Source organism: Trematomus bernacchii, unplaced genomic scaffold (assembly GCF_902827165.1).
Source record: "Trematomus bernacchii unplaced genomic scaffold, fTreBer1.1, whole genome shotgun sequence".
NCBI classification, from domain to species: Eukaryota; Metazoa; Chordata; class Actinopteri; order Perciformes; family Nototheniidae; genus Trematomus; species Trematomus bernacchii.
Genome location: NW_022987564.1, coordinates 5,566,539 through 5,583,433, shown reverse-complemented (window position 1 = coordinate 5,583,433; position 16,895 = coordinate 5,566,539). Strand labels below are relative to the sequence as shown.

Sequence of the window (16,895 nt, the reverse complement as noted above, 5' to 3'; positions counted from 1 at the left end):
TTTCTCCAATCAGTAAGTTGTCAAACACTATCCTTAATCATCACACATAACATGCACTGCATTAAAGTGGCATTCTTGTAAACACCATATCTGTAATAGTGTGTGACAAGCTGCCTTTGTTTACACCATAATAACTGGGTGTTTGAATAACTTCTCAATGACTTTAAGTAACCAGCCAGACTCACTCTGCTTCCATTCAGCCGTGCAGCCTGATAAACTGGACTGACAGAGTGGACTGCGGATTACACCAAACACTCGGGCTGAATGGACTTCTGAGGCATTTCACCTGCAGTCTCGAGACATGGGAGTGCATTTCCTGCGCGCACATTGGCGGATGTAGTGTACATCCGTTTGCCTCATTATGCAAATGTTGACGTGTGCATTCATAAACATGGCAGAAAGTTAAAATCAGCCCCACCCACACATGCATTTATTCGAAGCACCAGCTTTGCTTTCTTTGCGGACTCTCCCCTCTTTTCCATCTGCCAACCTCAACTTCAAGGCGGGCTGTCTTCTCCATAGCTTCTGGATGAATCTGTTTAGTATCTTTCAGTTCAGATGAAGAGCTACACTAACCATGCTTCAGGGCATCTGGGATGGGCCGGGGGCCTGGTGAAGCCCGGGAAGGGGTGGATGGGAGCTTTGAGATGGTCCAGACAGGCTCAAGCTCCTCTCTTCCACAACAACAAGGACCCACACTGAAGCACGCTCAGACCCTGCAACCCGAGAGGGCACAGGGGTCCTCCAGCCTGCCTGGTTTGGGATAAATGAACCCAGATGCTTCCCACAAATGCAGAGCAACCACGCTGAAGGAATGAGGGCGGGGGGAGTAGGTGGTAGAGGCAGAAAAAGTGGGGGCTTACCTCTTTTTTTTTTCTTCCTCCCCTAGTTGAGGCAGTTATCTATCAGATTCCTGCGCTTTCTCATAACCACTGATCACAGAGGCCTCCGTGCAAGGAGCATTGTGGGAAATGATCAGAGGGTCATTTGTCTTTGAAGGAGAATGAGAGCAGCAGCAAATCTTTAAGTCTTTTCCTCTTCCTCTTCCTGTCAAGCTGCCACCTGGACTGAGAGAGAGGCAGCGAGAGAATGATGGTCGCATTCGTCTAAATGACTTAATTGAAGTTCGAATTGGCGCAGGAAGTTTTAGAATGTAACATGAATAGTGTGATTAAATGCCTTTGAAGGTTTTGTTGTATAGATGTGTTAGTTCCTCATCTTTTCAGCACACTTGATCAGAGACGCTAAGATGTCATTCTGCCATCTATAGAAAAACACCTGTCTCAGGAATAGTCTTGGAATGTTAGATTAGAAGATACAGATATCTGTAAAGAGAAATGGTGCTACAGTCTGTTAGCTTAGATTAGCACGAGGACTGGAAACAGGGGGAATGAGCTAGCCTACTGTCCAAAGGTAACAACATTCATCTAGTTGTTATGACTAGCTCATCAACCTATCCCTATGAAAAGAAATAGCCTGGCAAATCACCCCTACAAAACCCCAATGTGTTGTTTTACACCTTTGAATAGAACTATGCTTGCTGTCTCCTGCTGTTAGCCGTCTTTATGCCAAGCTAAGCTAACCAGCTGCTGTTTACTACTATTACTCTGGGGCTTAGCCACCCGCTAGTATTGAGGACATTTTGTCAACAGGTTTTCCTCATCCGTGTTCGAAAGAATCCTGACCACACAAGCATCTCCAAACGTTCATGTCTTGCAAATGAAAATGCAAGACATAAGACCCCATGTCAAGGCCAGTGAGTGTACAGGTTGTGCCACACACAACCTTTATATTTTACTTGCTTGTCATTTGCAAATTCATTCAAACATGTGGTTCACCTGCAAAGTGCAACTCTATCTTCAGCCAGAGGTGGGTGGTGTAATAAAGAAACTAGCTTCATGAAAACATTTTACGCAGGGGCGCTTCAAAGCTCCTTTTCCTCTACAGACTGTGGCAATGTGTTTCTCACCAGGGACCTCAGGAGTAACCTGTGTCACTACCAATCTGCCAGCCTCTCCTGATGCCATCCAGATGCCCCATCCTGAAACACACACCGGCCTCTTTGTTTGCTCTACTTTAGGTTTAAGGCCCTTTTTTTCACCAAGTTGGACATGCATCAACACATATACAGATGCACAAATGCCAAAAAAACACACTCTCAAACTAACATGATGTTCGGACACAATCAACCACACATGCACATACCCTCAAAACACCCCCTGTCTGAGGTAGATGCAGCAATGAGGAATAAACGACAAATTTCCTATATCATTTCACAAAGTCTCGTCTGCTTTAGCTCACTCCTAACCTGCCTTGCCATGTCGGAAGACCAAGAGTTAAATTAGAGAGGACTACATTTCCTGAAATGAAATGACTGTCAACTTAACTTTGCTCCATCATCCCAGAGGAGTGCAAGAAAAATACCCCAGTCCTTCCTTTCTGTTTTTGCGTAACGAACAGCAAACAGAGTTTGAAATATCAAAGGCAACTGCGGTAAAAAGCATCGCTCGCAAATGAGTTAAGAAAGAGAGTTGAGCTGTTTCAGTCTGGCTTTGATCTCAGGGATTTGTAGCGAGGGGGCAACATGTAGCTCCTGTATATGTCATCATGACCATTAGGAAGTGCTGACATCTATCTGATTAGGATGACAAAACAGCAAGCACCTGTGTGTGAGTGTGTGTGCTTCGTGCATTGGCAATGTCCGATGTTGAAAGTATTCATGTGCTTGCATCAATGTGATTTCCGAGCATTCGTGTGTACGCTTTACATGGGTACATTTTTGCACATTTGGGTGTATTTGGAAGAATGTGTATTTTTGTTCTTCTTCTTCCACATCTGTGAGTGTGTGAGGATGAGAGAGTGCATGCCTGTGTGGTGTGCTGGCTGGCTGTCCTGCCTCGAGGGGAGATAAATGGCTGAGTGTTGTTGTTGTTGTCCAGAGAGCAGACACTCTGACAGCCGCTCACACATGATTAATTGTTTCCTTGTTAGGACTGGGACCAGTTGACTGGCTGGGCCAAGGCCTCCCACCCAGATTTACCAATATGTGTGTGTGTGTGTGTGTGTGTGTGTGTGTGTGTGTGTGTGTGTGTGTGTGTGTGTGTGTGTGTGTGTGTGTGTGTGTGTGTGTGTGTGTGTGTGTGTGTGTGTGTGTGTGTGTGTGTGTGTGTGTGTGTGTGTGTGTGTACTCTCTTTTAGAACATGTGCTATTGTTTTGAAACAGGCCACACAGTGAAGTGGTGAAGTTATTTTGGTCGAATGTGGTGCATAAGACCGATGTGAACTGAGGGGACGATTTGTCCTGCAACCTTTTAATGTTCACTTGAATTAGATTTTGCAATTTGAAATGTCTTTAATGGACTTCCTTCCTGCAATTGTTTCCCTCTCTTGTGTGGTTGCGATGCAGGTACTGCAACATGTAATTAACCATTCTCTAATTACTTGACCCAAGTGGAAGAAGCTCTAGCGATTGCCTTGAATCATTTCTCATAGGTCACCACTGTTCAGGTTGATCTACAGTGACGCTGGGTTTCATGGGAGTGCATGAGTGAGCCTGATGATTGATTAATTACAATTATCAGAGGCCTGATAATTCACCAGAGATGATAATAACATCAAGTGTGCTTTACTGCTCTGGCGGAAAAAGCCTCTCCGGTGTCTAAATTGTCGCCCCTATTAATTTATCTTCCTTCACTGTCCAATGCTTTTAAGTGCAGCAGGACAGGTGGATAGCTGTGTGTTCAAATATTGGAGGTTTCAGGAGGGGAAGGGGTTACAATTCTGGAGTAAAAATAAAAAACAAACACCCTAATTGCCAGGTATCATGGGTGTACGGGAAGGAAACGCAGCGGGGGGGTGTTGTTGCCACAGACGTCACAGTTAAAAACACGCTGCCATCCTTGCAGGGCCGTTCGGCTCCGTTGCACATTGAGGTTTAATGATGGCATGAGAATGACTCACATGCAACAGTGATTCACTTTACATTAGACCCTTAATCAAAGCAGCTATTATCCCTCCTTTGTGTTGATAAAAGTACAGGACTCCACTAAGACTTGTGTTAAATAGATGCAAAACATTTACTCAGTGAGGATTTCTACTTCACTAATGTGTTTTATTTCACAGCGTAGGCCAGTTGTAGGTATATCTGGTTGGATTAATGTGGTTGTATTCATATGTTGATGTCTGCATGTAGATTGGTCTGTGTGATTGTTTTTGAGATGGAGACTTTGTTATGGTGTTGCATATCAATTCATGCTTTTACATGTGCTGTATCTGCCCAGGCACCACAGATGAAAATGGGTACAAAGGTCCACTTCAATGTTTTTACACATTTTGATTATATTTTTCCCAAAAACATAACACATGACCATCGCATGATATTTATTTTTGCTCTGGTCTAAACTCAATTTATCCAATATATAGTTTATGCTTTGCAGGGCAGTACAAAGTATATACATTTTCAGTTTTTTTACCCACGTGAAATTATGCATTTACGTGTCAAAGACCTGCGAGACGGATCATGTCATAAACTGCACGCCTGAAATTTGGCACTCATAATCCATCCTGACATCAAACCAAAGCCTTGTGTTTTCATAGTGACTCAACCACCAGGGATGGCGTTAAACTGAAACATACCCATCTGTTTCTTTTTGTGTGCCAACATGTCACATTGGGTTAAAATCCAGTCAGGTTTAAGTGGCAGTGATACTGCAGCGTGATCCCATACTGTCTTAAATATCCAGTGTCATGTCCACATGTTCATATGGCTTTATCCTCATTTTTTAGCTGAGCTGTGATGACTCAAATACAAATGTTTTCCCAGCATAGCGTGAAATAAAACCAAGATATTGTATCTGTGTAGCTAGGTGGTTTGTTGTTGTTACTGTCAGCAGGATTGTGAAAGAACTACTGGACAGGTTTGTAATGAAACTTGGTGGAATGGAGTAGCATGGGTCAGTGAAGAACATATTCAATATTGGAGCAGATCATAAGGTCATTTGGCCTTAAGACACTTTTCTTATGGAAATGGCCATTGCTAATGTCCTGAGTGCCCTTCTTTTTTCTATTGTTGTCCTTGATGGGAAGATAGCAATGATGCATTACTTTAAACGTCATAATCTGAGAAATCAACATTATTAATACTTAAAAAAGCGTCAATAAAATTATAAGATACAACATGTTATATCCAAAGCTTCAGGCATAATATCCTTTTATTCTGACCCTTTTAAAAAAAAGACTATCTATTATTATGTTTACTTCACTTCCACATGATATTATAGGTACGTTTTTTTATGATGCATATTCTGGATTTCGTCTTAGAAAATAGAAAGGGGAGAACCATTCAAAACAACACAGGATCATTTTGATGAGGATGAATGGAGCTGGAAAAGTAGCCTGTGGTCAATCCATACTGGTTAATTGAGGCAGTTAGGGTAGAAGCGACTTAAAAGCCCCAGTCCTCCTTGACAATGATGGCTGTCCTATAAGGGACCCTCAGTAGGGCCCTCAGGTCTTTTGATGGGGCATTCGCCAGCGTCCTTTGGGGCTGTCTCACCCCCCACAATAAACAGGCAGCCCTTTGTCGACGAGAGAAGGGGGGTCTGAAGGGTTGCTTCTCGTTATTATTTTCTAAAGTAATTATACCTTATTATCTGTGTTTACTTTAGCGGGGGTGCGAGCGTGCAGGTGTGGGCCATTCGGCAGTGGGTTGGCAGTCTCAGTGGTGAACGCACCCCGAGTGTCTTTTTTTTTTTTTTTTTTAACTCTCTCCCCTCCATCTTTACTTGGAGGTTTTGGGGGGTTTTAGCACTATTGTAGCCCTGCCGCTAATTTCCTCCCAACAAAAGAAATGTGCAATTACAGCTATTATAGTAGCAGCTGCATGCTTCCTAGCTGTGCAGAGACAGCTTCGTCTTTTCCCTGGCTCAGTGGTGAAGGGATTGGAGAGGGGAGAAGCAGAGAGAGCAGGGCCTGCAGCGGGGAGGAGAGTTCGAATGGTCACAGTAGCTTCCAGTGTCTGCAGGAAAGAGGCAAATATAGCCTGGGAGGCTGGTGTGTTCCCTCAGTGTAGACACAGCAGGGACTCTCGCCCACAAGCCTGTGGGCCTTGAGAACAATGGATCTGCCATCTCCCAACATGAAGTGTTATGAAATTGTCTTCGCCACAGTTCCATTGGCTGCTCTCTCGCATGGAGTCATGTGGTCTCAGAACTGCGTGGGCCGGGGGGAAAACGATTTGCAAATAAGAAAATGCTTTTTGAAAAATCTAGTCTCACATAAAGAGCAGAATCTGTTTATAGGATTTGCGGCATCCAGTAGTTACCATATAGACTGACCCCGAATGTAATGAGTTGAAAGTAATACACTCGGCTTGTATTACTGTATGAAGACTAAACATTGCCAACGCTAACACAAAGACAACTCTTTTAAAAAAAGTTATCCATTGTTTAAAATGTTAACAACAAAAGCCTTCAATCATGTTATTGGCAGATTGTTCTTCAGGTGTCTGTAAGTCAATATGAGCCTCAGGGAGTCTCTTCGAACATGTCATGGGGAATCATGTGGGTCACAAAGGAACAACAAAAATGCTTGCACAAATTAAAGAAACGATTAAATGGGATCAAAGAAGAACTAGTGCAGAGAAACTGAAAAGCTGGCGTCCTGTGTGAGGTTGAAATCTGAGGGCCCATCGAGGCCCTCATGGCGTCAAACACAAGGGACCAATCTCATGCTCTCAGCACAAACAAAATGGTCACAGGTCCTCCTCTGTTGCTCTCACTTACCGATTCTCTCACTTCACCGACTTCCCAACACTTAGAATAATCATCTGGCCCAGGGCCCTTAGTTTCAAGGGCATAAACAGATCTGAGGATCACCTATGTTGGAGTCAGAGCTCTTTTAGTTCACTTCATGAGCATGTGACCTTGCTCGATTTCCCGCAGCCCTTGTCAACAAAATATGTTTTCTTTATTGACATGTATATCAGCAGCAGCTGGAGCATTGTCTTTTCAATCATAATATGGGCCCAGGAGAGCTGTTTGGCTGTGAAATGCAGCTGATTGAGATAATAACTAGTAGTAAACAAGGATTTTTTGCATTTTTCCAGAAGAGAATGAGAGACTGTCAGATGCTTGTCATCCTGCTTTCAGTAGCCAACAGTTAAACGCTTGACCTGAGCAAGCAGATTTCCACCTTTTCCAGCCTTTAATGCCAAAATCTGAGTGCAACACTTTGAAGTGCAGAATAACTCTTTCCAAATGTATACTGATGCAAAACAGTAAATTGTGCGGGTTAATCAGACCATAAGAGGAAACAAAGAAAAACTACTAGGAGAGGCCACCCACAGGCAGAAGGCAGTGGCGAGGAGATTATTTGAAATGTGGCTTCAATATAATAAAGCCCTCTTACAGTCAAACTTTAATTGATTTAACGTCTTTGATTATAACATGTCATAAAAACCATTACACTTTTGTTGCATCAACAGTTTATAAGACCTGTAATGTAGAATCTGGTGTATCACCCGAGTGTTGAAGCCTTCAGAAACAGGATGTAATGAAGGATAAGCAGAAGCAGAGCGTGGCTTCATTCACAGCACTGTATACTGGATGATGAAGGCTTTTCTTATGGAAGTAGTTGCTGGTAAAACAATCTTCACACACTGAATACATTTGTCATTTGTGTTATTGTTTGAAGAATTTTGGTTGCATCAAGATTATGTTTTTCTTGGTTCAAAAAAGGGACGCGCAATTTCAAAAAATTCCCAGGAATAGGTTGATTGTATTTTAAAGGTTTAAAGTCTCTCATTCTATATACAGTATTTATTACATTTTTACTTGATTACAGACTTGACTTTGATTTCCCGCAGTGTATGAACACACAGCATGACTTTCTGATCGTGTGTTCTGAAAATAAACTCAAAAGAATTTGTTACTACATGGAAAAAATACATTTTCAATTAATAGAATTACAAAAACTAAGTAAATATAATACCAGAGAGAATGTATTTAGTCAACTTTGCACTTCTCGAGGCAGAGGATGAATGTTGTTTTCAGCATGAAAGCGGCTCTTGCTGCCTCCGTCTTACTGGCATCTATTTCAGCTCATTAGGACCCTGGGACTGAGAGTCGACAAAACACTGAGAGAAATCATTTTGCCGGGGGAGTGTGGCGGGGATAAATTGGCCTCTGGTTCAGTACGAGAGTCCCCGCTGTGCAAAGCGGAAGAGAAGGGCCTGGCTGGCAGTAGGGGCAGGCCCAGGCAAGGCAGGCTGGGGGCCCCATGCTGAGACCCCCTCCCCGCCTCTGACAAATACGGCAGTGGATAATCTCTCCTTCAGGGACTCGGCCCAGCGCTGTGGGGCTGAGAAGGGAAGGGGTCTGTTATACAGGAACTGCCTCTGTGTGACGATCAGGCACCACAAACACACTCACACACACTTGTTTGCATTGTGTGTACTTCCACTGCACACAGATTATGTACATCTCCATTTCCCCCTGTGTACACTCTTCCTCTGTCACGCTGACATCCCTTTGACAGTTTTAATAAACAGAGCCTAATATAAAAGTATGGTTGCTACAAAATAATCACAAATATCTCTGATGAATTATGATGTGAGCTTGAACTCGAGTAAAATCATGCAAAATTAATGCAGTTCAAAATAAATGCACATTGTGTCAGAGGGCAATAACAAGCCGTCCATTACAGGTAGACCGTGTTGACTTGGCAGGTGTGCTTCGGAGATCAACAGCTCTTGATAGATATTTAAGCCAAACCATGAGACATCTTTCATACAGAAACTAATAACTGCATGGATGGATTTAGTTTCTACTTCAAAGAAAAAGAGCAGTGCAAGGAAACATGAGGTGAAACGGGAGGACGAAGGCTTGATTTTCTGGTAATAACCATTCCAGCATCAGTTACATTTAGCCATTAGTAATGCGCCATGAAATGTAAGTATGAAAGCATTTATTGGGTATTAATTTACCGATATTATTTTCCAGCAATGTTTCTGTGATTGCTAAAGAAATGGAATTCAGTTTTTCCATATTAGACCAGTGCAGCACCAGATCAGAATCAATTTTAATAACTTAAATATATGATAAAATAAGCTAAACTATAAATGTCATGAACGATAAGTAAAAACACTGAAAGGGAACTTATTTCTCCAAACACTTTACTTCCATCAGCATTTCTTACAAAAAAAAGAAACAAATTAACATCATCAACGGTCTTCCGGTAGTGTGGGGTCGACCAGTAATAATCAAATATAAATGTCCATATCCAATGTCATCGTAGACTCAAAGGCTCGTCAGCCTCTAAGATGTCTCCATCTTGTAACCATGTTTTTCCAGCTCCGCTCTGCAGGGAGTAAAAGAAAAACAGAAAGATCAAGTCAGATGATTACAGGTGGGCGGTGGAGGCATAAGTACCCTCTGCTATTGATTGTAAGAACCATTAAGAGATGGGAGTGAAAAAATATAGAAATATTGCATAATGTGTGCAGCTATAGATTTGATGATTACATATATATGTATATGGCAGCTGTGCCCTTTAACTGTAATGATATCTTTAAGAAACAGCCTAATAGAATCATAATTGGCCAACATAAAACAACAGCATATTACGGTTTAAAGAGTACTCAAATAAAAAACAGAGCAGCCACTTATCCATCAACAGTTATTGATTATCCAATAAATGTGAGTGTAAACATGACGGATCTCATGATAACTTTGATGTGTGTTTCAAGGTGTTTATAGCTCAACTTCAGATACAAGTGAAACATGCAGCCGTCGACTAACTACCTAAGATTTAAGGAGGAGCTGCGTGTTGACTGCCAAGTAAGACACAGAGAGTGCAAACACACCATTTGTTTCATGCTATTTCCAAATTGAAGCTGCATGGATTTGATTAACGACGAATAATGTTCAAAGAGAAATCTGCAGTAAGAAACTTTTTAAACTAGAGATTGCAATTCTTCTGACAGATTCTGACCTGCCTTTTTTTGCAGATTCAAATTATTTCCCCTTAAGAACTTAAATTCTTAAATTCTTTAATGGAAAATGTTAAGTAAATGATGTCTAAAGAATTGCAGTATAACCATCTTTATATGAAATGTTTTAATTTCCCATTAGAAAATAGATGAAACAGATCTTTACCAAGAAATACACCTGAAGTAAATTAAATCCTAACTTCCACATAGACCTGCATGCCTTCTGTATGTTGCGGTCTTTAGAGAGATGGCAAGAAACTCGCAATTGTTTTTGTCTGTTTACATCTCTCCTATTGCAATATCAGAAGGTGCCCTTCACACTGTTGCTGCTGTAGTTTTGCTGTTCTGTGTTGTCATGTTTTTCGAGTATATTGTGTAGGGCTAGGCTACAGCTACCTTTGGTTATGTAACCCTGTGTAGCATGACATTTTGTTTTTCCGACCTGCTGTTCTAGATACAACTGACAATCTATGAGGGGATGTGAGCTAAACATTGTGAAATGTATTTTACCTCAATTGATTGGAGAAATCATCCTCTACGTTGTCATCATCCCAGTTGTCTTCCCAAACATGAGCATCTTCATCTTCCTCCAGCCCGGTCCAATCTAGGAATTATAGAGTAGGACATTAAAAACATAGTACTGATGACAAACCCTCAATTGTAGACAAAAAAGTATTTAAAAACCACATAGGTGCTATTGAGAGTAAAACGTCCACATCACTAGCTTTGGCTCACTGTTTACCTGAACGGCTAACTCTTGCTAGTTAGCATTGCCTTGAGCAATGGAGCTAATGCATAGACTCTAGCTGAATAACACAAGTGAATGTTAAATAATAGAAGCACAATGACTGTAAGGTAGGAGGACAGTGAGCTCTATGTGTCGACAAATTCACTAAACGTATAAGTAAGATACGTGTTATGACTGTGTTGCGTATAACAAGAAAGTTAGCTACCGGCTAGCTAATGCTAACATGGCTAGGCTAGCTGAGTCACTGTTGCAGGGCCCAGCAGCGAGCAATAACAGATACACATGGCCAGTAAAAGAGAAAACAAAACAATCATGATTTAGAATATTATCATTATAAACTTACCCTCGGCTGGGAATTCTTCAAACTCATCATCCTCCTCCAGTAAGCCCAGGTCCACGGTCTGTTTCTTGTCTGACATGTTAGCAGTGTTGACGGTGTGTTTCTGTTAACGAGCGGCTCTCTGTGTGAGGAAGAAGAAGCTCGAGCGTGTCCAGACTGCGGCTGCGCAGGAGAGCGCAGCAACTCACCATGCTTTACGGCAAGGCATGAGAAGGTAAGCATTCTGTTGTATTTTTTCACCATATTTCATTAAAACTACAATTAAAATGTCATGTACTTTAATATGCATGTGCACCTACCCTGACTTAGTAAAAAATAACGCATTCCCTGCACAGAGAGCATTAACAAAGACAGACACAAATACTGTAAGTTGTCAGACACAAGTTGATAAAATGGTGGAGGGCAATACAGAAGTCTTACCTAGTTGAGATAAATACATGAACCATTAGTTATTAAAAATGAACATGGCGTAGAAATGACTTTTTAATGTGTTTTGGTTATAAAAGCTGACATTTAGACCTATGTTAGCATTAAGACCTTTACATTTTTTTGTCTAAAATAATCAATGTTCCTAGCTTGATCAGTGTATTGCAAAGACAAAGTTACTTGTATCTATTCAATAGTTAAATAAGTCAGTAGCCTGACACAGTTTAAACAGAGTGAAACAGAAGTCAATGGTGTCTATTGTTGTGACATATTGCATGAGTATTTGTAAAATGTATAGTCCACATAGTTGTGGTGTCATTGGAATTTCAATAGGTAGCCTATGCTGCTACATAGTGTAGCATCAGCTAATTTAGCAGGTACATAAGATGTGTTTCAATTAATAAAATAAGATTCTCCTTTTCCCCTCTTTTTTTTAATTTTAGCGCTAGCAAAGTGGAAACGAATGTGCAGATGGGTGTCATTGATGTAATGTTGTCTTTTGGTTTATCAGGTGGAAATGGATATTTCTTACATAATTAAGTTTCAGATTATTCTGAGTAATTTCAATATGCACAGATCTTAATGGACTGGCTCTACTTTCATCATTTCATGTCAAACTCATAACAGCGTGGCACCTTAATTAAAAATGTGAAGAGCAAAAAGGCGTAAAATATTTTTAGATGAATTTGATTTGATGTGAACTTTAAAACATCTTGCATAAATGGATTTAATGGATTTAATATCATTTGGACTCTCTTGGCTTGTACTACATTTGTGTTGTTTATGACTTTCCTTCTATTGGATAAAGATGATATAAAAAGCATGCAGATAAAAATAGGGCTACTGTAAAGCATGCATTTGTTTTCTTATGCGTTATTATGATGCTTTAATGGTTTTCAATAAAAGTGGGTTGACATTTAAAGAGCAAAGCTTATGATACTAAAACAGAAAACTATTTCTTACTGCCCCCCCAAAGTGTTTCATTGTATATTGCAATCGCTCCCAAACACACACTCTCTCTCCCTCACCACCACAAAAGCCTTGTACAATTCTCTTTCCTCAAAACATATGCACACAAGTCAGTCAAATTTCGGCAAAGATCTTTCGTTTAGGAACAAATGCACATTGTAACTCATGCGGCCTGCTCAAATAATGAAGCGGCAGCCACAGCTTAGGATGTATTTTAGATAAATGAGAGCGCACATTTACCACAAAACCACTCGCACCACAATGAAAATTGCTCTGCAGCTGTCATATGTTGACAGATGGAGCAAACCTCAACTTAGGCTCTACGTACTTATTCTATTTTCAAATTATTTTGTAATCATCCTAAGCCTTTACACATGACAATGCCACAACATTCGGAGGAAAGAGGAACATACATGGATAAAGAGTGCAGGAAGTCAATGCCACTGTGTTTAAATGTTCTGATTCCAATTAGGCATATATGCATGCTCAAAACAACAGGTTTAAGTAATTACAGAATATTTAAAACATGTCTGCAAACAAATCAGAATAAATAAAGTAACATTTCTGAATGAATGTTAATTTTAATTAATACATTAATACTGTTAAGGCTGCAAAAAACAGTTATTTTCTAACTAAATTGCCAATTGTTTGAGTTTTAAAATCGGGAAATATAATACCTATAATATACCTACCTTGATGAGTTTAAATGTATTTTGTTGCTGTGCGTATATTTAGCCTGAAAAGTTATAAATCGATTTAGAAAATAGCTGCAACCAAGGCCTTATTTCTAACCAAATAATTTTGTTTAAGAGACTATAGGATTAAAAGGATGGTTGTGATAAAGTTTTTATCAGCTATAAAATGACAGAGAGGTAATTTAATTTACATCTTCAGGTAGAGTTGATTATGAATAATAGTCTTCCTGATTCTGTTTCCCTTGTCACTCAGTCCCAGGCGCAGGTGAAGTCCTGGGAAGTGGCTCCTGCGTCCGCCCAGCATACCTGAGACTGCAGTTACACCGCGCCTGGCGCCTGGAGTCTCTGCTCAGGTAAAATAGGGAGGGGGTGTGGGGGTCACATAAGGGAGATACAACATGGCCACCGCAGACAGACTCCACTGCAACTTACGTCTGAGTAGCAGCATCACATTTCTGTCCTTTCACAAAGCCCTCTGGGAAAGGACAGGTCGGCAGCCGCTGTAAGTACACTGAGAGAGACAGACAGGGCAGACAGAGGAAGACTCCATCTGAAGCCTGCCTGGCCTGTCTGACAATCTACCCCCCCCCCCCCCCCTCCATCACCCCCCCACAACTACTGCCTGGCTCTTTATCACAGGCTCATGATATGGCCTTGAGGCGCTGCACAGTTAGAGGTGGATGGATGGAAATGGGTGGATATTTAAAATAAATGACCTAAGTGTGTGTGTGTGTCTGTGTTTGTGCCACCAAATAATCCAGATCACCTCCAAGAGATAACACACAAGACCTCTTCTTCCACTAGTCAGAAAGTGACAATACATTGGAAGAATGCAGGCTATCTAGCCGTATACTCGCTCTACCTGTGGACACTTTGTCTAAAAACCCCGTACCAACAATTAAACTTCCCATCTTCTTTTTCCCTGCCACAAAATGGAGGCTTCCTACTTTGTTGCCGCACAAAACTGAGCATGTGCATACCTTAGAAAGCTTAATTTAGTTGTCAAAGCTGTGAAGTATTAAGACAAGAAAGTAACAGGAAATATGAGCTCAAAGAAATGCCTTAAGACATACAAGAAAGTGATCATCGTGTATTAAGGGGACTTAACCAGCCAATTAATGAGGCAAATCCAAGAAAAAACATGTAAGCTTCGCTCCTAGGAAATCTGCAGAGAGAGCGATAGGCTTCCAGGATATGTCTGTCAAGATCCTGTATTAAATTTAATCCCAGCCAGTCAGTAAGTCTACTCCATTGTGTGTTGTGTGGAAACCCAGTCCCTCTTTTCATATACATACATACATCCACTGGAGAACATTGCAAATGGATTATTTCAAACTTGGTAATACAATTCCCATATGTGTCAAATTAACATAAAAAAATATATTTTTATTTTTGTTTTGCATCGCAGAGACTTTTTTCTGGGGGTCCTATTCATTGAGATGTCTGTCATGACGTATTTAAGTTTCATATTTTCCCCCTGTCCGTCTTGAAAAGCTCTGTCATCTTGGGCTTGAGGTACAGTTTGCCAAGAGGCTAATGGCCCTTTATGACAGTACAATCTGATGCCTGTGCCGGCTAGCCTCCAGGTAATCCTGTCCACCTCGGCGGCTTAGCCCTGCTCGGGCTTAAGTTGCATATTTTGTTTTTATCAGGAAACTGCTGATAAATGCTATCAGCGAGGGAGAAATGAAATATGGGGGGTCTAGCTCCATTTTGCCTGAGCCCCTAGTTGAAATCTAGAGTTGAGGAACAATGACACCTCTATTGGTGGAGCTAGACTGTCTATATAGGGTTGAAATAAACACCATATGACTCCAAATAGTTATTTTCAAGTTCTGTTTAATATTGTTACCAACACTGAGATGGTACAAATTCAACTCACAGGCTTTTTAGAAACCATTTTAGATTTAACTTTGCATAAATGCATGATAATCCTGCCGCTCAACACTTCACTCACAATTGTAGCAGCTGTACTTTTAGACCCCCAAAATATCATTTAATAAAATTATTAAATTACATGCTAATTTATTTCCAGTAATGTGCGCTAATAGTGTGCTACCTCTGTGTCCATGGTCCAATGCCATGGACCTATACTGTACATGAAAAGCACTCACACACTCTTACCATAGGTGACAACCCCCTCTATGAAAAGCACTCTTATTGGAAGTACCCATTATCTGCAAAGTCTATCTTCATGCTGACACAAAGTCATTAGCTTAAGCTGTCCTCTTTGTAAAATCATTGTTAATTTCTTTGGCAATTGTGCATGGTGATTTGACACATACTTTCATTGAGTGCTTCAAATAAATTACAGGTAAATTAAATAATGGAACCAACAGATATAAAATATTACACAGCACATATATCCAATTGACTGAGCTCTATGATTCCTGTTGAAAATTAAAAAAATTGTAATATGGTTAACATTTTCTGTATTTAGGACTAAAAGGTGAAAAGATACATGTTCCTATTGAGCCTCTGCTAACGTAGGCCTAAAGTGCATCTATTGTGCTTTGACATGTCCAAAGATCGGCTCTACAAAAGGGCTTTGTGAGAGATGACACAAGTCACATGTCCATGAAACATGCTGGTTACCTTTCTTACGTTTTTGCTTGAAAAATATGTTGCTTTCTCCCAATGTGCCGTTCAAATATGCCTTCCCTTTACCACACTTTATACTTTTTTGTGTCGGCTTGATATTTTTAAGAGAATTATTACATATTGGTTGTATCCTCCATATGTATCATTACCCATGTGTCTCTTTCCTCCTGTTTTCTCCTTTTTTTCCTGTCCCCAGTCATTTTCTATTTCTATATACTGCACGCAGAAACAGAAACACCTCCCCCTCTCTCTAGTTATAGTCATGGTATATCAAAGTGTGTGTATCCCCCCCGTGTGTTCAGTGACTGAGTGACAAGACCTGCTCTGCTCCTCTCTGACACCTGTCAGAGCCTCGTCCGTCGTCTGTGTGCAGAGATGGAAATGAGCAGGAGTGACACAACATGCCAGAGGTGACGGTGACGGCTCACTTCTCTCCCCCGGCTTCTGAATCAGTTGCACAGCTCGTTGGATGGCTCGGGAACAATAATTATCCACTCTGAAACTTTCAGATGAACCTTATTTGTGATGCAGTGATGTCACACTCACTTTGACATGTGAGTTGTGATGCTAGGGATGTGGTGCCATGGTTATTGACTGTCAACACATGTTCAACTGCAAATAAGTTTGGAAATTATGTTGCCAGATCTATATGTCGACATTGCATACAAGCCTATAGACCTTAAAGCCAGAGTATGTGACTTTAAAAGGAAAACATACTCTTCCTTTTACAAATTAAAAGCTGTTTTCAATAAATTGCAACATTGCTCAATTCAATGCTCTCTATTCAAGCCTTATTTGGTCTGGTTTGACCAGTATCATATGGTAGTGAATGTTGTTGAAGATCAGTCTGCTGACTTATTACTCTTGTTTGCTTTTCGATGCTACTGTAACATTTAGGGATGGTCATTTGTATGTGAACTCTCGCATTTAGTCATTATAGAGAACTCCTAATAATGGCAAAGCTGTAACATGCAAGTATCTATACCTTTCTGCTCTGCACAGACGAGACAATACAAACAGTAGTTTAGCATTTAGCCTTATCCTAAATGTGTAGCTGCAGTTGCTGCTGTGCATTGAATCTACATTGATAGGTGATACCCACAGCACATTGATCCAGCTGCAACTGTA

At 40.8% G+C, this 16,895-nt stretch overlaps 1 protein-coding gene and 1 long non-coding RNA gene across 2 annotated transcripts; one reads left to right on the top strand and one right to left on the bottom strand.

Annotated features, from left to right (window-relative positions):
- Positions 1–9,155: 9,155 nt before the first annotated feature.
- On the bottom strand, positions 9,156–11,239 carry sem1 (SEM1 26S proteasome complex subunit). The gene is made up of 3 exons (XM_034124206.1): positions 11,080–11,239; positions 10,499–10,592; positions 9,156–9,357 (listed from the first exon to the last, which is right to left on the bottom strand). Exons 1-3 carry the CDS (start codon positions 11,153–11,155, stop codon positions 9,315–9,317), a joined length of 213 nt encoding a protein of 70 aa, XP_033980097.1. The 5' UTR covers positions 11,156–11,239; the 3' UTR covers positions 9,156–9,314.
- LOC117477531 lies at positions 11,219–16,499 on the top strand. Its single transcript, XR_004555351.1, has 3 exons — positions 11,219–11,290; positions 13,420–13,519; positions 16,070–16,499. It is a non-coding gene; the product is annotated as an uncharacterized LOC117477531 (long non-coding RNA).
- The last annotated feature ends 396 nt before the right edge of the window (positions 16,500–16,895 follow it).